We start from the raw sequence: 24530 nt of genomic DNA, 5'->3' as shown, positions 1-24530 counted from the left end.
CCATTCACTCATTCATTAATTCAGCAAATTCTTTTTTTGAGAGGCAAAATCTTAGGAATTAGGGAAAACACTAGAGAACTAACACAAAAATTCCCGTACTCATGGAGCTAACGTATGTAGTGCTAGAAAGATTTAAATGCAGATGAACAAGTAAAATGTATAGCATCTCAAATGGGGATACATGTTATGAAGAAATCCAGGAAGAGAGATAGGGCATGCCATTTGGGAGGTGGGCATGGAGAGAGAATGTTGTGTTAAATTAGGGTGTTCGGGAAGTGTCTTACTGATAAGTACTTTGTTAAGAGATTTAAGAGTTGGTTCTGCACTGCTTTAACATTCCCATTTCACAAAACTTTTGACTATCAAAGTGGCTCAGCATTGATCCAGTGTTTCTGTTATTTTTATGACACGTGAAATAATTCTTCTTTTGATGCTCTAAGAGTGGTACCTTTAGTACAAGACTGTGTTTCCACTGGATTTATTTAGCTGGTGAACAGATTCATTCAGATGTCCGTCTTCAATGGCATCATTGAACTAATGCAGCCACACATGTGGACCTTAGGCTTTTTTTTTTTTTTCTTTTCTTTTCATTCATGTGTCTACCTTCTGAAGTTGACTACGGGCCCACTAAAGGCAGGCATGTGGTGATGATCTCATGTTGGCAACCTCAATGCCTTGCCTAGTGCCTAGCAATTGTCAGATGCTCCATGACTACCTAGGAATAAATAAACTTTGAGAGTGAAATAGACATTGACTTTAAACAGTGCGAGAGATGAAGTCCAAATGGCCACATTTACCTACTAAACTGTCCAAAGTGTATAACTGTCTTACATCATGATAACGTCTCCATTTCTCTAAGCCTTGTATGGAGCGGCATCAAGGACTTGCTCTGTAAAATAAAATGATGGTGTGTTTCCTACAGGAACACTTTTGGTATAAGCATCTCTGAGAGGTTGTTTCTAATCCCACTTTCCCCATGCTGTTGCTATAAAATGGACAGCTCTCAGACCCACGTTTTCCTTCTACCTCTGTGACAAATAACCTGGTTTATATCTTCTTTTTGAGATGGTGTGGAGTGCTATTTTTCACACTGGATTAGGGGGCAAAATTATGACAGCTCATGATGTCTGCACTTGGGAGAGCAATAAAAGGGAAAAAGGGAAACCAAAAACTATTTTATAACAGAGTTCTGATTCAAGGCCTTAATTATTCTATGGCTTTAGACCAACTGCCAAATTTCTGTGAATCCCATGACCTTGTGTCTATACTGGAAATAATAATACTACCTTACAGTATTGCTGTGAAGGTCAAGTTGGATAATATATGCAAAACATCTGATATAGTACCTGGTACATAATGTGGATGTTCAATAGATTATTGTTAATATTTTAATACTATTAATAATACTATTAGAAAAGTTATGCAAATAATATTTTTTTAACCAGTTTTTCAACATTTACATGATCACTGAGGATAATCCTCATTAATATATTTGCACTTTGAAGTTTATCTCTCTATATATACTTGTAGGGGCTTCCCTGATAGTTCAGTTGGTAAACAATCCACCTGCAATGCAGGAGACCCCAGTTTGATTCCTGGGTTGGGAAGATACCCTGGAGAAGGGATAGGCTCCCACTCCAGTATTCTGGGGCTTCCCCTGTGGCTCAGCTGGTAAAGAATCCACCTGCAATGTGGGAGACCTGGGTTCGATCCCTGGGTTGGAAAGATTCCCTGGAGAAGGGAAAGGCTACCCACTCCAGTATTCTGGCCTGGAGAATTACATGGACTTTATAGTCCATGAGGTCACAAAGCGTCAGACACGACTGAGCCACTTTCACTTTCATATACTTGTAATAAAATTAATCCAAGTAATCAGCAATATATGAATCATGAACTTCCAGATGTTCAAGTTGGTTTTAGAAAAGGCAGAGGAACCAGAGATCTAATTGCCAACATCCACTGGATCATTGAAAAAGCAAGAGAGTTCCAGAAAAGCATCTATTTCTGCTTTATTGACTATGCCAAAGCCTTTGACTGTGTGGATCACAATAAACTGTGGGAAATTCTGAAGGAGATGGGAATACCAGACCACCTGACCTGCATCTTGAGAAACCTGTATGCCGGTCAGGAAGCAACAGTTAGAACTGGACATGGAACAACAGACTGGTTCCAAATAGGAAAAGAGTATGTCAAGACTGTATATTGTCGCCGTGCTTATTTAACTAATATACAGAGTACATCACAAGAAACGCTGGGCTGGAGGAAGCACAAGCTGGAATCAAAATTGCTGGGAGAAATATCAATAACCTCAGATGTGCAGATGACACCACCTTTATGGCAGAAAGTGAAGAACTAAAGAGCCTCTGGGTGAAAGTCAAAGTAGAGAGTGAAAAAGTTGGCTTAAGGCTCTCAACATTCAGAAAACTAAGATCATGGCATCCTGTCCCATCACTTCATGGCAAATAGATGGGGAAACAGTGGCTGACTTTATTTTTTTGGGCTCCAAAATCACTGCAGATGGTGATTGCAGCCATGAAAATAAAAGATGCTTACTCCTTGGAAGAAAAGTTATGATCAACCTAGACAGCATATTAAAAAGCAGAGACATTACTTTGTCAACAAAGATCCGTCTAGTCAAGGCTATGGTTTTTCCAGTAGTCATGTATGGATGTGAGAGTTGGACTATAAAGAAAGCTGAGCACAGGAGAATTGATGCTTTTGAACTGTGGTGTTGGAGAAGACTCTTGAAAGTCGCTTGGACTGCAAGGAGATCCAACCAGTCCATCCTAAAGGAGATCAGTCCTGAGTGTTCATTGGAAGGACTGATGTTGAAGCTGAAACTCCAATACTTTGGCCACCTGATGCAAAGAGCTGACTCACCGGAAAAGACCCTGATGCTGGGAAAGATCGAAGGCAGGAGAAGGGGACGACAGAGGATGAGATGGTAGGATGGCATCACCAACTCAATGGACATGGGTTTGGGTAGACTCTGGCAGTTGGTGATGGACAGGGAGGCCTGGCGTGCTGCAGTTCATGGAGCCTCAAAGAGTCGGACATGACTGAGCGACTGAACTGAACTGAATGTTTACAGTAATATGCTCCTGAATGTCTTTATCAGTTAAGTAAATAAAGAAATTGCAAAATGTTGTGAATTCTTTCAACCGAAAAACAAGATGTTATTTGATAGAGAACATTCCCATGGTCTGGAGTAGGAAATGGCAACCCAATCCAGTATTCTTGCCTGGAGAATTTCATGGACAAGGGAGCCTGGCGGGCTACAGTCCTTGGGGTTGCAAAGAGTCGGACACGACTGAGTGACTAACACACATACACATTCCCATGGTCTCAGAGCATCATCCATGCTAAGGAATAGTTTAGCAGGCATTTTGTCATCATGGTGATTCACACAATCTCTTATCACTTTGATAATTTTCTTACAGAAATACAGAGTAAATAGCAGTCATTATCTTTTCAAGTAGGAAAGCCATGCTTTAACCCTAGTTAAAGATATTTTAACTAGTCTGGCAGAACTCTAGTCTGATATTTTTTCTTCTTGTTTTTTAGAGCCCTGAGACTTTAGGACAGAGACCACCACTAAGCACAAGCATCACCCACTTGCATAATTATGGAGATGATCTGCAAGATGTTGAAAATGCCCCTAGTTTTTTGACGGCGGCTGTATAAACATGGGGTCCAGTGGACTTGGGAAAGCAGCAACATTAGATGAGCTGCTGAGCACTTGCATTGAGATGTTTGGTAAGAGGCTTTCTCCCTTTCGAACATCTTGCTACTCTTACCTTCCCCAGTTCAGTTGCAAGTGTTGCCATGGGACAGAATTCAATTTCCATATGTTGGTATTTGGGATTTCCCAGGTGGCGCTAATTGTAAAGAACCTACCTGCCAGTGCGGAGACATAAGAGTTGCCAGTTCAATCTCTGGGTTGGGAAGATCCCCTGGAGGAGGACATGGCAACCCACTCCAGTATTCTCGCTTGGAGAATCCCATGGACAGAGGAGCCTGGCGGGCTACAGTCCATGGGGTCGCACAAAGTTGGACACGGCAGAAGTGACTTAGCATGGACTCATGCACCTTGTTATTTGAGGCCCTTTTTATTAACCCCAGTCTGTCTCCCCAGTATCATTGCCCTATGCATTTCCTTCCTTTTACTGTCCACAGCTAATACCCAGACATACTGTTCACTTAACGTTTCTGGAACATTCCCTGCATCTTTCTACCTTTATGCCTTTATCATACTCCTTCATTGAAATTCTGCTTCAGACCTTATTCAAGGTGTCATCTCGAATCTTCATAGTATCATTCCTATAGTGCCCTGTCAGGAATGCTGACTGCTTCCTTCACTCACTCAGAGCCTTTTGTGATTTTTTCATGGACATGGTACATGCTGCTATGATCCTTTCTTGGTCCTTTGGCTTAGACACGTGTGAAGAGCACAATCTCCTACATTCTATATTTGTCTGTAAGTCTTATATCTCCTCCAAAGTTGTAGACTTTACAGCTATATGCTTTTCATGTTGTCTAACTATCCTAGCATTTTAAATTATTCCTTGTACAAATAGAATCACAAAGAAGTTGTTTGTTGAATTGATTGTTTTAGGAAGAGTTAAACCAGACAGAGTAGGGTTGCCAGATAAAATACTGGATGATCAGTTAAATCTGAATTGCAGATGAGACACATTTTTAGTATAAGTATGTCATAAATAGGGCGTGGGACATACTTATACTAAAAAATTCTTTGTGGTTTACCTTAATTCAAATTTAACTAAATCTCCTATATTTTTATATGTGAAACTTGGCAACTGTACACCAGAGGAAGGATGAGACCTACCCACTTAATTTGCAAGGAAATACCAGAAGTAGGAGGAAAATGATAATTGGGTCTACAAGAACTTTTTGACACTAATGTTTCTCTACTGATATTAGAAAAAGAGAAAAGTAGTATGTGCTGTTGTCTCCTCACCTCTTAATCTTCTTTTATTTTTTAACAGATGACAATGGAGAGCTGAATAATAGTTATTTGCCAAGAATAGTTCTACTCATGCACCGATGGTATTTGTCTTCCACTGAATTGGCAGAAAAACTTCTCTGCATATATCTTTCTAACTACTGTGTAATTTTTACAATCATAAATCAAGTTCTGTACTTAGATGAAGTGTCTAACCAAAGCCAGTAAATTAAGATGAATAAACAGTCTTCAGTCAGTTATCCAGCTGTTTTGTGAATATATATAGATGTCTAGACAAAACATTTGGATGATTGACCAAATAGTTGATTATCCATCTGAATGTTTTGGCTCTACTTGAAAATAACCACTTGATATGAAATGAAACAGAAGCTGTAGCCTGAATGTTTCTAACTTGTCTTAAACATTTCTGCTGTTAGCATAATGAAAGAATATTTAACACTCATTCAAGAGTTACTTTATTCCTTTTAGGAAGGCAGAATGGTAGACCTAGATGATACAGTTTAGACATATGGAAATGGTAGTCAGAATAATAAATTTTCACATCGTCCCTTGCTGGTGAGACAGAAGGAACATTCTAGCAGGTTTATTATAATCTGTTTGATTGACATTAATTTTATATTTTCTTCTGATATAAAGGCAAAGGAAAAAACCATAGTTATAAACCCCATTCTATAATAAGGACTTTTAGCAATCTACCACTTTTGTGCATGGTACAATCCTAAAAGGTGGTTAAAAAACAAATGACTGATAATGGCTACAAAATAGTTACATACTGATAAGGAGGTTTTAGTCCCTGAGATCTAACGTTTATTATATAATTGCTAACATAGGTTCCTATAGTCTCTGCCTGCTTAAGCCCAGGGGTCCTGCAGATGAGTGAGGAGCAGGGCAGGGAAAGCCTGAGAGGCAGTGGGCCATGGAGTGTTGTCAGGGCTAGCAGAGCTTCCATCTGCTTCCTTCAAGTCCTCCACTTTCTACTTCCTCACTCCATCATCAGTCATCCACCCAACCTCAGGCAGGGATTGGGTGTTAGAGACGAGTAGGGGACATTCACCCTGAACAGAGGTCCCTGGAAATGAGCGATACCTTAGTACCTTGTGGTCCAAGGGTTCCATGGGTCCTGCTATTGAAAGGTGGTACGTAGAGAAGGATGGAGGGAACTATTTTAGTCTGGCCCCATTCCCTCCTTAGGGTCTAAACACTGTCCACAAAATGTGCCCACAGACTGTATTCTCATCATCAGTATGTCCACTGCCATATGAAACACAAATAGAAAGGGATATTTAGACACAGTATAGCTTACTATCTGAAAGTACAGATTGTATGAAAGGTGAACCTGTGAATTCACATTTCTCTAGGTTTTCCTCCCTTTGGATTCCCTGTTCACTGCATATCCATGGTACCTGGCATATAGCATGAACTCAATAAATATTAGGTAAAAGGTATGAATAAATAGACTTGAGACTAAATAACTGTAAGATGTGTATATTAATATACCCCAAAATGACATTTTCAAATACTAAAGAAATTAGAGTACTTATATATACCGTTAATCCTACATACAAAATCTTCTTGGTTAAAATGGTGTTTCTATGTACTATTCATTTTAAATTATCTATAGTTAGTAGTCTATTTGTCATTACAGTTGATAGTCACCATTTGGTAAATGCTCAGGAAGGTAAAATTCATTTTATATGTGGCTTTTCTTCCACACCAAAAAAAATACATCTCAGAGCAATAATACATGGTGCTCGTTATTTAGCGCTGATGTCATCAGAGCCCACTTTTCTCCCCACTTGGACATCCATGTCACACTAATAGTATAGTCCTTTTCTGAGGAATTCATCTAAATTTATTAAACAGTCACAGATCTGTGCAAAGGAAACAATGTGCAAGGATTTTCTTCCTTAACTACTGTACCTATCGAAACGCCAGTGGAGAAAGCTGTGATGAATTTCGGTTAAAGATCTGCTACTTCATGAGGTACTTACAAATTTAATTGTCTTGGTTTTGGTTCTGGAATTATTGACAGTTTTCTTTTCCCCAAACTACAGACCTAATCTGACAATAAAATGGACTCAAGTCCTCCCTTTATTGATTTTATTAAAATTGGCTCTCCTCTGTTGCTGGGGGCGTAGAATTTATTTTTCTTTTGGACTATCAAGCAGAGGTCAATGTGATTAGGGGATGAAAGCAGCTCTGAGAAAGAGTGTATTCATTTTTTTCTGCTCCCTCACTGTACACATTCCCACCTACTTGCCATGAGTTGGGAGAAGGGTTTCTTCTCAGCTGTGGTTCTAGAGAGAAAGAGACTCTCAAAGTAGGAGTGGTGGACTTGGGTCCTTGGTTGAAGCAGGGAAGAGCAAGACTCAATGCGGTAGATGGGGGATAAGAGATTGTTAATTTGAGGTATGGTCTTAAAGCATTGTTAAATGTAATCTATAAAATGACACCATAGTTTCCATAGAGATCTAGCTTGAAATCTTCTGGTTGTCAAAAATACTTGATGTCTTTCAGGTACTGGATTGTGAAATTTCCTGCAGAGTTTAATTTGGACCTTGGTTTGATCCGTATGACTGAGGAATTCCGGGAAGTAGCTAGTCAACTGGGATATGAGAAACACACCAGCCTCATTGACATATCCAGCATGTAAGAATGGTGCAAGCTTCTTTCAAATATGATGAGTCTGCTCTTTGGGGGAGGGAGTAGTGATGATCCCACTTGACTTCCATCCATACCTGTTCAGAATCAAGGTATGCTTCCTCAAGGAAAGCTTTGTTGCAAAGAGCACAGTCCCATTGGACATAGTTTATCTCTCCAAGCTTCAATTTCTGTGTTTGTGAAGTAAAAATTGTACCTTTCTCATGGGGTTATAATGAGCATCCAAGAAGTACATGAGATAATATGTGAAAGTATTTGACACCTAAGAGATGCTCAGTACTTGGTTACTAAATCTAGTCTCCTATGCCTTTGCCACTGTGTTCTGTGGATCAGCATCTCTGGCATTACCTGGGGGCGGGAGCTCAATAGAAACATAGAATCTCATGTCCCACCCTAAAGCTGCAGAATTGGAAACTGCATTTTAATAAGGTTCCCAAGTGATTCATATGCTCATTCAAATTCGAGATGCTCTGTACCACGGTGCTTCTCATGTCAGCCAGAAGCTGTGCAAATGTGGACCATAGCTGTGCCGTGAACTGATTAGCTCAGTAATTAGGAACTTGGTGCTAATTAGGCTAGCATTTTATATTACTAGCTAACTTTACAGACAAGGATATTTTAGGGTTGTAAGTATTATTATCCATATTGAGAATATATATACTTTTGTGTATCCTAGGCATTCATACTCTAGTTTTCTTTCCTAAAATGCTTCTTCAAGAGTGATCCATGGTGATGGTTCTGCAATTATTAGGGGTGTTGTTAAAAATATAGATTATTCAGCGCAACTCCTCTACTTACTAGTTTTGTGAGCTTGGATAAATTTTTAACTTCTTTGTGCCTATATTTTCTCATCTATAAAATGGGAGTAATAATAGTATTACCTGATAGAGTTGTGAAGATTTAATGAGTTAATACCTGTGGTTATAGTGGTGCCTGGGACATCAAGCATTTGATAAATGTTGATGTTAAAAAATAGATTATTCAGATTATTCATTCCTAGTAAATCAGAATGTCTGGTAGTGAGGTCCAGGCCTCTGTTTTTATAACAAGCTTTTCAGATAATCCATATGTTGCTGACCATATGGATTTTGGTGGTTTCTATCCCAACTATATATTGACAAAATCCCTCATGATTCAGACCTTACTGCTCACAAGAAAGACCAAGTAAGAGATTCTGGATGGATCCATGCAAACCAACCCTGTCTGGAGAAACAACTCGAAGTTTATGTTCTATTGGCAATGGGTCAGTGGGTTTCTCTTCAAACACGAAGGACAGGGCGTGTATTTCGCACAAGCCCCTGGAAGCAGGCCAAGAGTTACAGAGTCAGTAGGTTAATAATTTCCATTGGGTGAAATGGGCTTTCAGCACATTGACCAGACTTGCTTTTCTTTCATAGTCCTTCCTATGACTGGATGAGAAGAGTCACACAGAGAAAAAAAGTATCCAAGAAGGGAAAAGCCTGTCTGCTGTTCGACCATCTGGAGCCCATTGAATTGGCCGAGCACCTCACTTTTCTGGAGCATAAATCTTTTAGAAGGATCTCAGTAAGAAACTGGACATTTCTTCCAAGGATAACAACCTCCATGCCAACTTTCCCAAGAGCTGCATTTTCATACTCTGAAGTGTTGGCAGCCTCTGTCACTGTGCTCCTCTGGAAAAGTGCCCTTTATTCACAGGAACAATCCCTTTTAACCAAAGATAAATATTATCCTGTCTTTCTTTTATGGCACAGGAGCTATATTTCTGTCGCTATTTTCAATGTCTCCTTTCATAGGATTAAAGCATGATTTTCTAAATACTCGGTGGAGATTTAACCATTCAAGGTTTATTTAGCTCCACTGATATCTCCCAAGTGAACGCATTTGGCTGGGCCCTTCATTTGGGGGGAAGAAATATTTATTTATGTTGGGATTTGTATAAATGCCTAATTATGGGTATAGGTTGAAATTAGGAACTGTAAGCTTTCTGAAGAATCTTAACATTAGACTGTTTCTTTCTCAGGGATGGAGATCCTGGATTAAATTTTTCTTTCTTACGTTGTCTTGTCAAGTTCCTTCTCTACAACCCCTTTCTTCCTTTCAGCTGTGGTTTCTTCCTAGCCACCTACTCACTTACTCACTTTCCATTTGTTATAATATTTGCACAATTGTTCACAAGTAGCTTTTGTCTTTGTCTCACCAAGCTTTGGGCATGTCACTCCTTTTCCAAGATGCCAAATAATGAATTGCATTATTACTTGCAAAGAACATGAGGTCAGAAGTATGGATTACTGAAAGACTGATTCTTTTCACTAAGTAATCCTGCTTGGAGAGGACCTTTTGAGTCCCCACAGGCAGGCCATGAGAGGAAACCTCGTGCTCTGTTTATATGATAGGAGGCTCTTGTGTATTAATATCTGATGACTCCCATGCTGACTTCAAGAAAATGTGTCTGTTTTGTAAAAGAGTGGCCTTACTTCAATTACTATTTTTTTCTCTTCTTTTCTTGAGAACAATTTTGCAAGCTTATTCTGACTTGAAATTATGATTTTTATGTTCATTTCCTCTTCTTTAATGCATGCCATTTTATCTCAAACTTGCCCAACCCTTGGAATCACCAGTAGTGGTGAAAAATGGAGATTCTTAGATTATTCCTCTGGAACAGTGATCCTTTTGGTCTAACAAGTTTCCTGAAACCAGTGTTTTAGCAAATGCCCCATGTGGATCTTAAGATCCAGCAAATTTTGGACTCACTGGAATGTGACTTTGAGTCTTGTCCCTTGCTCTCCCCACCAACACTATGGTGTGTAATAATTGTGGGTCTGTGTGTGGGAGAGTGAAATGCAGTGAAATAGCATGTTAAAGGTACAGATATAGTCATTATTCATAGTATATTCATATGTGTAAGATGCCATTGTAAGTGTGAAATGAAAGAAATAGTGATGTTATCGTGAAACATTGTCTCACCTCTTCCATGCAACATTCTAATTTATGATTTTTCAAAGACTCCATTATAACTGAGTCTCTGAATTTTCCTTTACTAGTTCACTGATTACCAAAGCTATGTCATCCATGGCTGCCTGGAGAATAACCCAACCTTGGAGAGATCTATTACTTTATTTAATGGAATCTCTAAGTGGGTCCAGTTGATGGTTCTTAGCAAACCAACTCCTCAGCAAAGAGCAGAAGTCATCACAAAGTTTATCAATGTTGCCAAGGTATGTATGTCTATTAATTAGACTGGGATTCTTAAAGGGTTCCAGATATTCATTCACTTGGTTGAGAAAAGTATTGAAGAAATTTGGAATTCACAATGTAGAAGGCAATTAAACTACCCATAAATGTCTAATGAACAAATATACTTCTCTCATGCAAGAAGATTGCTTTTAATTGGCAACACTTGAAAGTATTTAATGTAGCTATGTTCTGTGAAAGGATTGGTATATTTTTCTAGTGAGTTTCATTTGTATTTCATTTTGAATTGATATTGTTTTTCCTACATCCTTGTTATTAAAATTGTACATGACTTCATCTGTACTGCCAAAAGGTGAGAATAATTCAAAAAGTGTTACAAAGTATTGAAGTTAACATTTTTTTATTGCAGAAGCTCCTTCAGCTCAAAAATTTTAACACCCTGATGGCAGTGGTGGGAGGCCTCAGTCATAGTTCCATTTCCCGGCTCAAAGAGACCCATTCTCATCTTTCTTCAGAAGTTACAAAGGTACAGTGAATCAGATCATAATCTCAAGTAAAAAATTTGCTTGGAAATTGTTTAGAGGTAGGATGATCCTAACAAATGTCACTCAGAAGGGGCAATTTTTCTTCTTAGACAATAGGAGGTTATAGCCATACCTCCTGGAAAAACAGAAGTGGCAGCAAGTGTTCCAATACAAATGCTTTTAAACCCCATTAACATATTGTAGTTGTAAATATTTAAAAAATATGTATTTGGCGCTTGCTATGTGATCGGTGGGATCGCAAAGTGTCGGACACCACTGAGCGACTGAACTGAACTGATGTGATCAGTTTTGTGAAATACATGAAGGTTACAAGGCAAATAAGACAGATATCATTCCTGTTATCCTCTCCTCAAATGAAGTCATTGAACACCTGGTCTCTTCATAGCACTGGATTCAACATTGTATCTTGTATCTTCCATGGTAGAAGATACAAAAGAAGAGGGAGGAGACAGAAAGAAATCTTTTGTATAGAAAGCCTCCAGATTTATAGCTGAGTTTCCAGGAACAAAAATAATTTAAAACCACCATTGTTTCCCAAACTGAACTTTTTCCAGACCACAATTAAATTTTTCCTTATTGAGCAAAAAAGAACATTTCATCCTTATGAAAAGATTTCTCTGTAAAAGTGTACTTTGCTATATCAGTAAGGACATTTTCAGCTATAAGTTAAAAAAAATCTTGGAATTGCCTAAATAATAAAGAAATGGATTGTGTCACATACCTGGAAAGTTCAGAGGCAAGGCCAAATTCACTCATGGACTGATCAGAACTCTGGCTCAATTGCTCTGAATTCCTCTGAGTGTGAGGTTTTTGTTTTTATTATTCATCAGACTGATTTGTCTGACTGGGTTGTCTGCAACAATGGAGAAATTTTGCTCTTTTGTTTATGAAAGTTGGAAGTAGGGAAAACCCCTCTTTAGCTTTGCCCCCATGGAATAAAGACCTTCTTTTTTAGGCAGATTGGACCATCTGAAATCACATGCCCCACCCCTGGGCCAATAATAGTATCCAGAGGAATACAACATGTAGATTGGCTTAACTCTGTATTCCTGAGCCAATCATAAACCAGAGGGATGAAATTATGATGATGGTAGATCAGAACCTATGCTTGGACTTGGGCATGGAAATTGCTCCATCTGAGACGTATGGGAAAGAGTATACTAGTCAAAGTTAGGGTCTATTAGGAAGGTCTGGTTGCTGTTAGACAACCAACAATAACTTGTTCATATGAACAGGAGAATTTAAGCCACAGAAGCACTGCTGACTGACCTCAAACACTGTACTCATTTCAAGTATAATGGGGCTCATTATGTGTTTCATTTTTCTTTAGATTAGTACTGAATTTCCAGTAGAGAGTAAAACATATTTTAAATGTGAAGAATAAGAACTCAATGGAAAAATTAGAAAAAAAAAGAGAATTCAATGGAGGCTTATAGAGGCTTGGAACCACCAGTGTATATTGAAAAATTATTTATTCAAGCTACTCTTTCTTACAGAAAAAGAAAGCTAATGTCCCTAAAAGTGAAGTGACTTGCTTAAGGTCACCTTCTTACTTAGTGGCAGAGTCCAAAACCACAGCTCTCTCACACATCAATATGACTGTTCCTACCCCCATCCTGTCCCCTTCAAATTATATCTTGAATGCAACTTTCTTGGAACTAGGAAATTTTAATATACTGCATATCTTAATATAATATATGCTTATTTGTTGGATTGTAATATTTCCATGAATTATTAAATACTTATATAATGATGCCATTTAACATCTCAACATCCCTAGTAGGTAGGCAGAGGTGTGGGCTATTTCTGTTTTGTAGCAGAATGGAACAGGCTGTCCAATTCATAGTCAGATTTTCTAACTTTCTTTTTCCGGTTTAGTATCTCCCTGCATCAATATTGGTGCAATCAATCCTTTCTTGGTAGCAGAGGAATTTCCTAGCCACACACTGTTGGGCCTGGGGGTGGGCAGAAGGGAAGGCCATTTGAAAATCTACTTTTCCATCTGTTCCCAGAACTGGAATGAAATGACGGAGCTGGTCTCCTCCAACGGCAATTACTGTAATTACCGCAAGGCTTTTGCCGACTGCGACGGCTTCAAAATTCCAATCCTTGGCGTCCACTTGAAAGACTTGATAGCAGTCCATGTCATTTTCCCAGACTGGACAGAGGAGAACAAAGTGAATATTGTGAAAATGCACCAGCTCTCCGTTACCCTGAGTGAACTGGTCTCCCTGCAGAATGCCTCTCACCACTTGGAACCCAACCTGGATTTGATCAACTTGCTCACGGTGAGTTCAATGGGCTGGAGTTTGTGCTCCAATAGACTGGAGCTTGAACCTCACCTCCCAGGGGATGCAGGAAGATCCCCACCAGCAGTTCACAGTGAGGGCAAGGGAGGGGTTGGATGCGGGGTCAGTGGTTGGGAAGAAATCTCAAAGGAGGAAGGGTGGGGAAGCCACACCTGTAATTTGTGTAAATTCATACTGTTAAATATGATCTCCAAGCAAAGAAAATTCAGTTTGCTTTGAGGGTCCCAGTCTCTGCCTCCATAACTCTGGTTTCTGGAGTTCTTAGAGAGGCCCTCCTGCTCTGTCCTCGGTGCCTCACAATCCTGCCTCACACTTATCTAATTCGTCACCCCCTTCCCTGTGCCCTCAGCTCACTGGCTTCTCCGGATCCTCACTGCACTGCTGTGGCTGAAGCCTGGAGCAAAGCAGGAACCTCCTCCGGGATCTCCCTGCCCCCACTCTCCCCAACCTCCCCAAATCACCAGAAGACTTCCCAGTCTGGCCCTGGAGGCCCTTCAGGACTTGTTTTCTGACTCTTGGTCTCTCCTCCTTTCTGATCACCCGATCCCACATTACACCTGCTTTGAGGAGTATGGGGCTTACACTTTTCACCATTAATTGCTGCCTTCTACTTTCTAGCCATTGCATTTTCTTGGAAAATCCTTTCCTTACCCCTCCATCCCAGTCCCACCCCCCACCCCATGACTAGCTTAAATTTAAATGCCTCTCTCTTTATTTAAATGCTCTCCGGGAGCCTTCTGTTTCCCTCCGAAGCAGTAATGCATCTGTCACCTGTGTTGCCCTTGCACTTTGTACTTTCTTATCTATAGGAGGTACCACTTGACATTAGATTTTTTTTTCTGTCTACTTGCCTTATGCATGGCATGTCCCCAACACCTTTCATAGTACCTGGCATATGTAGGGGCTCAACAGATGAACTGAATGCTATCTTTAGGAATGATGTGGGTTGGAAGAAATTAACCCACTTCTCATCCTTTTGGGCATTAATGGCACACACAGTTAGCCGGTCTCTAGGTCCTCGCACTTTCAGATACACAGGTGTGTAGAAGAGAATATTTCCCATTGGCTGCTTCTTTGTCAGGGGGACAAGAGGCATAAGCAAATTCTCTCAGCCTAGCTGAAACAAGTGGAGGAGTAACTTCCTTGTTTGGGTTTATGACACTGAGCATTTGAAACTTGGCTGCAATACTGAAATAACTACCTCCTTCCAATGGCCATAGGAAATGAAAACAACAATCCCTCTGAAGCTCTGAAGGGCTAAAAAATCCTCTAGGGCTGCTGCATTGGAATAAGAGTGTGGTTCCTAGACCTTCTCACCCACTGTTCCTAGAACACATAATTGTCTACCAAAGAGTTGACCCCCTAGGTGTAGGCAATAATGGCAGCTGCCTTCTTCGTATAAAGCAGAAGTGGCCAACACACAGAAACACCAATCTCTTGGGGTTCAGATTGTGTGACAAATAATAAACACTGAGACATTCTCACTGGAGGCTTGGGGAACCTCACAATCACCCAGGCACCTGCATTTATTAATCATTTGCCATGTAAATCTGTTTCTATGAATAAGTGACCAGAGTTGCAGCCCCAATCAGACTGTGTAAACCCACACACACAGGTGATGTCTGCAGACCAGTCTCAGGGTGTAGCCGAGGTTTCAGGTGTCTTTATTCAGACTGTCTCCCTGAGGTGGAGGATAACTTCACATAGCAGCTGCCTACATCTGGGCAGTTTCTCATCTGGAAAAAAGATAATGATAGAGTAGGGGAAATAATTTTTAATTGTAAAGTCAACAAGCAACATCATGACAGAGAAATCTTGAAGGATTTTGAATGAAATTTGGGGATGCCAATGGAAAATCTGAACTCCAGAAGTAAAAGCTAAGAAATAATTGGGTTTTACTGAGAAGGAAAGAAAAAAGAAAAAACCCTCAATCTCTAGCTATCTTTCTCTCTCTCAGAAATGGAAGGAAAATTTAGAAGCCACCAGGCATCACATTTAGTCAGAGCAGTGGTGGTAGACTGTAGTATCCTGGCCAGAATCTCTGATGGGAGATATACCTGTTAACCTTGCCTCTGCAGTTTTTTAGCTTTGTCTCCTTGCTCACTGACTTTGGATTTTTTTTCCTAAAGAGTTTTGTGCTCATTTGTGAGGTCTCACCCAGTTCTAAACTTCTATGGTTCTAGATGTAAGAAATGGTGGAGTCTTGGGACTAAGGAACCCGATCCCGTGGTTCCAGGCCAGCACGCATCAGGATAGCAGATTTCCAGAGATGCGCACAATCATCAAGTCAGCTCCTACTTGAAGCCAAAAGCCTTACTCTCTCCCCACAACCAAGGAGAAAGGTCATTCTTCCTGGCCATAGGCAGATTAATCTCCTCAGAATCAGGGTGGAGGAGGTTCCCAGGAGGTGTTCCCTGGAGCCCAGTGAACATTTCATGAACCACGTACTCGTTGGGATGAGAACCATGTGATTGACAGCAGCTGCCCAAATGCATGTGAGGTCATTCTTAGGCACACCTTTGAAGGGGTGATTCTTTCTGCTCCAAGACCCTAGGTTAAGTTTCTGCCTGAAGTGATTGCTTCTAAATACGGCCCCTGGTGAGGAAGCTGATATCAATTGAGAGCTCCAAAATATGTATAGCAGTGTTTGAACTTTCTGTAGTAATCGATTCCAGTTTTCACAGCACTTTTCACATACATTGCCTCAGTAGATTCTCACACACACCTTGTGATGTAGCCTGGGTCGGTCAGAGGGTGTAACATCACCCCTGTTCCTTCCTGTTTTAGAAATGAAGAAGCTGAGAGTCATAAAGGACAAAAAAGCTTGCAAATAACCAACTTCTGAATCCCCAGTTTGGATGTTTCTCTCTCTTACACTCTGATGGACATTTACTCAGTAATGTGGAAATATTGCTGATATTTATTTTATTTTGCATCTTTGAAACTTAAATAATCTCTCTTTTCATGGGTGTCAGTTGTGTCCAACTCTTTGCGACCCCGTGGACTGTACAGTCCATGGAATTCTCCAGCCCAGAATTCTGGAGTGGGTAGCCTTTCCCTTCTCCAGGGGATCTTCCCAACCCAGGGATTGAACCCAGGTCTCCCACATTGCAGGTGGATTCTTTACCAGCTGAGCCACAAGGGAAGCCCAAGAATACTGGAGTGGATAGCCTATCCCTTCTCCAGGGGATCTTCCTGACCCAGGAATCGAACCGGGGTCTCCTGCACTGCAGGCAGATTCTTTACCAACTGAGCTTTGAGGGAAGCATGTAAAGAACAAGTTAATTACAAAACAAAATCTATGTGAGTAGGGACTCTGTTTGCCATTTTTATGATCATAACCTTAACCCCCCAAACAGCACTGGGCACATGAAGAAAAGGTGACCATACCACCAAACTGCTGTGATTTAGGTTATTCCCTGTTTGATGGAAGATCTGGAGAAGACCCTTTCCATTGTGATCCTAATTCATGTAACCAGGAGCTTTCAGACTGAGGCTTCTTGTTTTACGGTACATGAAATAGTCTGATTTTTTTTCATAGTATTTTTAGATCTATCAGTTACGTTTACCATTCTGAGTATATGCAAATAACTGGAAAGCCCCTGTATTTTTACAATTGAAGAAGAAGAGGAGGAGGAGGAGGGAGAGGAAGAGGCAGAATTGTAAAAACTGTGAATGAAGATAATTTGATGATCAAGTGTGTGTTGTTTTACAATTCTCCAGTCAAGGCAATGTCAGTCCTAAGATGCAGACTAAATCCACAGCCATCTCTGCTGATAGGCTTGGATGTAAAAGCAACAACCTGAAACAGTGACTCAGAACATTTTTCAGAAACAACCAAACTTAAAATGTTAGACAGAAATAAACATTTTTAAAATCCCATTGACAAGCTGCCTCTATTATTAAAAAGGTGTGTATGAAGTAGAACAGGGCCATAAGGCCCCGAGGAGATCCAAGAAAGCAAATAAGATTGTGACTGGGAAAGCAGAGAGATGGCAGCTCTGTATTCATGGTTGAACACTTTGGCTGCTATATTGATTGGAAGCCAAACCCTGCAGTTCCCTTCTGTGTGACCCTCTAAAACAAACTGCAGTGGACACATACTAGCTCATTTAATCTTCCCAACAATCCTGGGAGGGAACTATCATTGATTCCCATTTTACAGATTGAGACAGACTCTAAAGGCTAAAACTAACACAACTTTGTTAATCAACTATATTCCAGTAAAAAAAAAAATTTTTTTTTAAAGGTTAATGACTTGCTTAGGTTCATACTGCCACTAATGAATGAAAAGCAAACCTTGGAAGAAGACCAAAACAGTTGCATCATGGAGTCAGCTATCTGTTCATTTGACACAAGAAAATCCCCAAGGATGTTCTGTATCTTTTGAAAGAGCATCGCCCCTCCTTGGTGTGTGGCATATTTAGGTTTTTGGTTGGATGGTCTTGCACTGCCATCTTCTCTTCTCCAGCAGATGCCAGTGCCGTCATTAGAGGAGGAGTCAGGAGAACAGGAGCATACTCACTAAAGCCCAGGTTAACTCCTGATATCGAGTAATTCAGAAGGAAGAAGTCACTCAGTCTTCTAGGTAGCATTCACAATGCAAGGTAGCGAACTAGGACAGGGATTATGGGGGCAGAAAAGAGAGGTATGCTCTTTGCTTTCGTGAGGCTTGGAGATCAGCAGAGTCTTCTACTGTGGAATTTACAAAATGGTCAGCGACTTTTCATGGCAGATGTGCTTTATTTGACCCACGAGGACACATAAAAATTTTTTTATTATTAGATGCCAGTGCTTAAAATGGTAGTATTTCATATAACAGTCCAGATCTGTGACTTCTTTTGATAAATTGGAAGATGTGGCAATTGTTGTCAGACTGATGACAGTTTGCCTTAGCTAAGTAGTGGCTGTCTCCCATTCATCAGAGTTCACATCCTCCCACTTGCTTCCCTAACCCAGAGATCCAGTGTCAGATTCCACTTATCAGCACAAATTTTTCTTATTGTTGGGCTAAGAGGAAAGATCCCCAAGTTAATCACATTGCAAAACTCTTTTGCCAAATACTCTGTTGTACCAATGTCTCTATCACAATCTCCCTTTCACACATCTTCTTTTACTCCATTATATAGTAGGCTGGCTCCTAAAAGCATTCGTTTGTGACATGGGGCTAGTTCCTCTCCAGCAAAAAGTCAGGGCCCCTGGGGGTAGAAGTGACTGCTCTTCAGGGGAAGGTGAATACAATGTGCATTCTTTGTGAGCAGGATTTTCCTGATCTGAAATGATACTGGGGTAATTTTGTAGTAAAGTCAGTTGTCAATTTTATTATGCTCAGAAAACACCTTTAGATGACAAAGTCTAGGTAAAGCAATACATGATCAGATGAGTGAAATTCTTAACTTAAATGTTATGTTTAGTAGGCAGAATAGTGACTAGAATGGTCCTCACCAATGAACGCTGCAAGAATGCCGTTTTATAATGCCAGCTTCTTCTTTTTTTAAAATGAGATAAAACAGAAAGATAAATTCTTCAAAGATATCCTTTGCCTCTGAGTTTTCTCTTGCTTCCTTCTTCTTTCTCTTCCCTCTCATTCCATACCCGTACACATTAAGCCTTTATCTAATTTATCTAAACCTTTTTTTAATTGAGTTTTTAAAGTTTGAATTTTTTCCTAGGTAGAAAACGGTTTAACTTTTTTGGCTGCGTTGGGTCTTAGTTGTGGCTCTTGCGGGCTGTTTCTTGGTGGTGTGCGTCGGCTCAGCCCGGTGGAATCTTTAGCTGTGGCGCGTAGCCTTAGTTCCCCAACCAAAGATCGAACCTGCGTCCCCTAGGTTGAAATGTGGATTCTTAACAACTGGACTCCCAGGGAAGTCCCTAAGCTTTTATTTTTAGACGAAATATATTAAAGGAAAATTTTCATGCTTAAATGGTCAGAGAAAGGATAGGGCACATGGTTCTCTTCCCTGGTGATGCCGTGGTATGATTCATCTTAACAGTGAAGGGCATGTATGGAAATTATCCAGGCTTATTTAAGTCTTATGCATTCTGTTTTAGGTGAATGAGACCATGCATTTTAAGGTTTTATAGATTTTATCTGTACTCTTCAGTCTTGGCGTATGTTGTCATCCTTGCCTATCCTGTTTTTTCTCTCGGAAGGTCCCAGTTTACAAATTCCTCTGTGAACCCATTCTGATCTTTTCAGTCTTCCGTGGTCCCTCCACACAATAATAAGAGTAGTTTTAGTAGCTGTAACAATAACAATGACAGCAACAACATCAGATTATGTTTCCTGAGACTTCACTGTGTACCAGGCCCTGTGTGAAGTTGTCTACAGGCAGTATTTCGTTTGATCCTGATAAAAATTCAGTTAGATAAGGGATTTTTGTGATCGCTTCCATTTTACAGAAGTGGAAACTGAAGGTCAGAGAGAAAACAACTGGCTCAAGATCACAGAGTTAACTAGAGACAGGCTTAGGATTTGAGCTCAGGTCTCCAAAACCTCTCCGCCATGCTTATACAAGCTGCTCCACGAAAAGTTCCTGCAGCATTTATCGTGGGACAGCTTCCTTGCATTTAGCTTGTGTTGCCTTTTGTTGATATGAATATATCTTTTTGTGTTCAGGTCCTATTTATTCAAATAAAGTGTCAGGCCCTTGAGGGCAGAAATGACTTTATACCATTTTGTATCACCAGAACCTAGCACAATGCTCGAAAATAATAGAAACCTTTTAATTGCTCCTTTATTTCTACAGTTCTCTAATCAAACCTCTAAGACAGCACTGATTCTGTGTCCAAGTCTTATTTTATGCACTTGTCCTATTCTATAACATCAAGGATTCCTGATCTCTGGCTCTTAGGAGCTTGGTTCTTAGAAGCTGCTCAATAATTATTGAGAAATTGAATCAATGGTTCTTAAATGCTGATGACCATACTAGGTTTAACATTTTTCTTTTTGAAATTTCATTTTCCACCTCAGCATGCTATCTTTTTAGTGTTCTACGTTCAGTGCACGACATTGGCCCCAAGCATTTGGTTTGAAGAAATTTCAGCAATGTAAATAAGTAAATAAATAATTCAGCATTCTGATTTATCCCTTTTAATTTGTTGTAGCTTTCTCTGGACCTCTATCACACAGAAGATGATATTTACAAACTATCACTGGTTCTGGAGCCTAGAAATTCTAAATCGGTAGGTATTGCTTTCTCTCTAAGGATTAGTGATAAAAACCATTATTTGTCATTTATAATAATTGCCCATTACAATTGCTATGTGGACCAATGCTATGTGGTCTAAAGATTGAGGAATTAAAAAAATCTATATTCTCATTTTACCAGTGGAACAGCTTAGCCCTGACAGATAATTATTTCTTCACTTCACAGGCTAACAAAGAAAAACATCATTTCCAATTACTCTGTTTTATTCTTGATCTTCCATGTTCCTTCTGAGAACTACCTACATATAGGGCTAAAAAAAGAAGAAGTGGTAACAATAACTCGTCTTAATGTTAAAGATCATTCTGACCCGTCCAGGCTTTTTTTAAAGCCTATTCAACATAAAATTAGATTTAATAAATTTTAAATACCCTAATCATAAATCACAAATTTCTCTACTAATGATTGACCCAACTCAGAATTTCAATATCTCATTAGGATAGCACCTCACTTAATTGATAGTTGACTTTTAGTAAAGAAGCATTATACAATGAGTTGAAGAGATTGTATTACTGAGTGTACACTGCTCATTACTTTTAGCAAATAGACTGTAGCTCAGATATGTTTTATGCTGGGAAGAAAAATATCAGGATGAATATGAAATTTACAATAAGGGTGAAGTTTGCATGATGAAGAAAAAATTTCTATCTGTTTCTTATATATATATATATATATACATATATATATATATCCGAGATCAGTTTTCTTACAAATGTCTCATTCATTACCTCCATTCCAGTTGAGTTCTGTGGTGTGTTGCCAGCAACTCTAGGCTCCAAGTCTGTCCATCTGATAATACCCACTACAATTCTGAACCATTGAACTGAAAGAGGCAGTGAATGCTGTGAATGCTGTTCACAGCGAAGGGCAGGTGGGAGAGCATAAACTTGAGTCCGAGTCAGTTGACCCAGTAGCATCTGTTCTTAAAATAATGAGTGGTGTTTCCATCACTATGTTCCCCTCCTTGCCAGTCCCAAGAGGCTCATCTTCTGGGGACACTGCAGAAACGCAGCCTTATAGGAAGATACAGCACAGACAAAGGGACGGATTAGGGCCAGACTCTTCAAAATTAGCATGATAAAGAGAGCTAGAAAGAAAGGTGGACTTCCCAGGTGGTGCAGTGGTAAAGAATCTGCCTGCCAATGCAGGAGCTGAAGGTTTGATCCCCAGGTCGGATCCCCTAGAATAAGAAGTGACAACCCACTCCAGTGTTCTTGCCTGGGAAATCCCATGGACAGAGGAGACTGGCAGGCTACAGTCCATGGGGTCACAAAGAGTCGGATACAACTGAACACAAATACAAGCAAGAAAGAAAAGTAATGTTACTAAAAAAGGGAATTCATAAGCTTCTCTTTCATTCCATAGCTCTGGTGTGATGAAGCTGTCCTGTACGTGAACACACAGCATTGCCACCTCCTGACACCTTCCTTTATCTGTAACCAGGCGTCTTAATTGCTGCCTGTTGGTTGTTGAATGCCTGGCAGGTCATAATATGAATGCTATCTCATTGACTCTGTTAAGCAATGAGATAACTCACAGAGTCTAGTGAGCATAGGTTTCTTCTACATAGCCAGTAAGCAGAAGAATTTGGATTCCTCTTGGGACTGTCTGGCTTCGTCACCTGTGCTTTTTCCTATGATGCTTATCATCATTTCCCCACTATCTCTTGTTCAGAAACAGGGTAGGACCATGTTAGCATACATGCCTGATTTGTGCCCTTTAGATTTACTTTATTTTCAGTATCAAGTTTTTCCAATTTTAGGAGATATATATAAATCTTTAAAAAGTATTTTTTAATTTGATTGCACCAGGTCCCAGTTGTGGCAAATGGGATCTTTAGTTGCAAAACATGGGATATAGTTCCCTGACCAGGAATTGAACCTGGGCCCCCTACATTGGAAGCATGGAGTCTTAGCCACGGGACCACCAGGGAAGTCCCAAAAAAGTGTTTTTATCTCTTCTCAAAGCAGAAGCTTTTGAAGACCTTTCCAAGTGCTAAGATCCTGTGTTGTTTAGTCGCTCAGTGATGTCCAACTCTTTTATGACCCCATGGGCTGTGGCCCGCCAGGCTCTTCTGTCCTTAGGATTCTCCAGGCAAGTATGCTGGAGCGGGTTGCCATTTCCTCCTCCAGGGGAATTTTCCCGACCCAGGGATCGGACCTGTGTGTCCTGCATTACCACTCCACCAGGGAAGCCCCCTAAAATGGAAATTCTGTGAAAACACATTTCCCAATCCCTTTCTGTCTCTTCTCGAAGTGGAATGTCATCCTACTCTGTACTTAGTGTTTGATGCGCGTTGGGAAGTAGCGAACAATTTCCAGTCAGGATTATTACTGAGAGCCTGTGGCTTTAGCGTGCTTAAAGCTAGAGCTGGCCGACCTCACCTGCTTCGTCTCAGAGCTTCTTGACCTTTTCCTGTTCACAATGGCATCCTCTGTGCCTCCCTAGTTTTTGTTTTACTTCATGTCTCAGCTTTTTCATGCTACCTCTAGGTCAAAAGAAATGCCTTATATTTCTACTTAGAGAATGGTTAGGTCCAAGCAACTAAATATGTATAAATATTGATATTCTAATGACTTAGTACCTGCTTGAAAAACACACACTGAAAAAGATATTATTTTTATTTCATTCTTAAATAACCACAAATACTAATGTTAGGCATTGTACAATTTCTTAAATCTTGCAATCATATTGATACTGTTATCCTTATTGCTTGTTCCAGATTGATTTTTTGCTTCGCAAAGATATGACATCATTGGTAGAAACATAGCATGATTTAATGGGTGAATTTTGTAGTTTGTGTGGAGTCCGACAACTGTTGAGTATAGCTATATTTCCCTTGGAAGTTTGAAAGACCTTCTGGTATCCCTCTGAGTTTATGATAGTGCTTTGGGGAGAGGGTACCCCCCTCCTTGACCAAGTACCAAGGGAACCAAGGGTTTAGTCCTTTGTCATATCAACAAGATGAAAGACTTGACCGAAAGAGCCAAGGTGGGAGTGTGTGTGTGTGTGTGTGTGTGTGTGTGTGTGTGAGAGAGAGAGAGAGAGAGAGAGAGACTGTGTGAAAGGGTGACCATATTCAGAGGGCAGATATTTTTTGTTTTATTTGTAGCCCACATCCACCTCACAACATTAGTAGAGGCGTAAAACCATATAGTTACACCTCAGCTCCCCTTGCAAAAATGTATGTTCCAAACTCAGTGTCCAATTAAAAAAAAAAAAATCTGCTAATACACGTTTGTATGTAGGCACCAGAAAAAGTATTTCATTGCGTGAGAGTCCAAGGGAGAGGACACAGCGTGCACAGCACTCTTGGCTGGCCTCCTGACAGGACTGTGTTTTGTGCTTGTGTTGTATAAACGTATCATGCATTATTGCCACCATCTTCTCACATTCTTAAGTGAAAATATCTTGCAAGAAGGCGGTAACACCTTTGGAGAAAACAAGTTGCACTGAAGAGGGCTCAAGGGAGCTAGTGATTATTCAAACCATCAAGAAGTGACTAAGCATATTGAGAGAAATGCTGGCAAGATGGCATAAACTTGGCTATGCACTGCTGCCTGCTTGCTGCACACACCTAATTTATCACTAGCCCTGAGTATCAAAGAATTAGATAACTGGCATTTCATAGGCTTTCCATTATACAAAG

The 24530-nt window shown here is 40.1% G+C and overlaps 1 protein-coding gene across 1 annotated transcript in view; it reads left to right on the top strand.

Annotated features, from left to right (window-relative positions):
* RASGRP3 (RAS guanyl releasing protein 3) overlaps positions 1–24530 on the top strand; it is a 112439-nt gene that overhangs the window by 66765 nt on the left and 21144 nt on the right. The window contains exons 3-11 of the mRNA XM_065929443.1: positions 3565–3756; positions 5007–5109; positions 6905–6967; positions 7502–7633; positions 9043–9190; positions 10669–10842; positions 11229–11345; positions 13377–13652; positions 20781–20858. Coding sequence (XP_065785515.1) covers positions 3687–3756; positions 5007–5109; positions 6905–6967; positions 7502–7633; positions 9043–9190; positions 10669–10842; positions 11229–11345; positions 13377–13652; positions 20781–20858 — 1161 coding nt within the window. The 5' untranslated portion in view covers positions 3565–3686. The remainder of the gene's footprint in view (positions 1–3564; positions 3757–5006; positions 5110–6904; positions 6968–7501; positions 7634–9042; positions 9191–10668; positions 10843–11228; positions 11346–13376; positions 13653–20780; positions 20859–24530) is intronic.

Source organism: Muntiacus reevesi, chromosome 3 (genome assembly GCF_963930625.1).
Source record: "Muntiacus reevesi chromosome 3, mMunRee1.1, whole genome shotgun sequence".
Taxonomy (NCBI): domain Eukaryota; kingdom Metazoa; phylum Chordata; class Mammalia; order Artiodactyla; family Cervidae; genus Muntiacus; species Muntiacus reevesi.
This window is presented reverse-complemented; position numbering and strand designations above follow the sequence as displayed.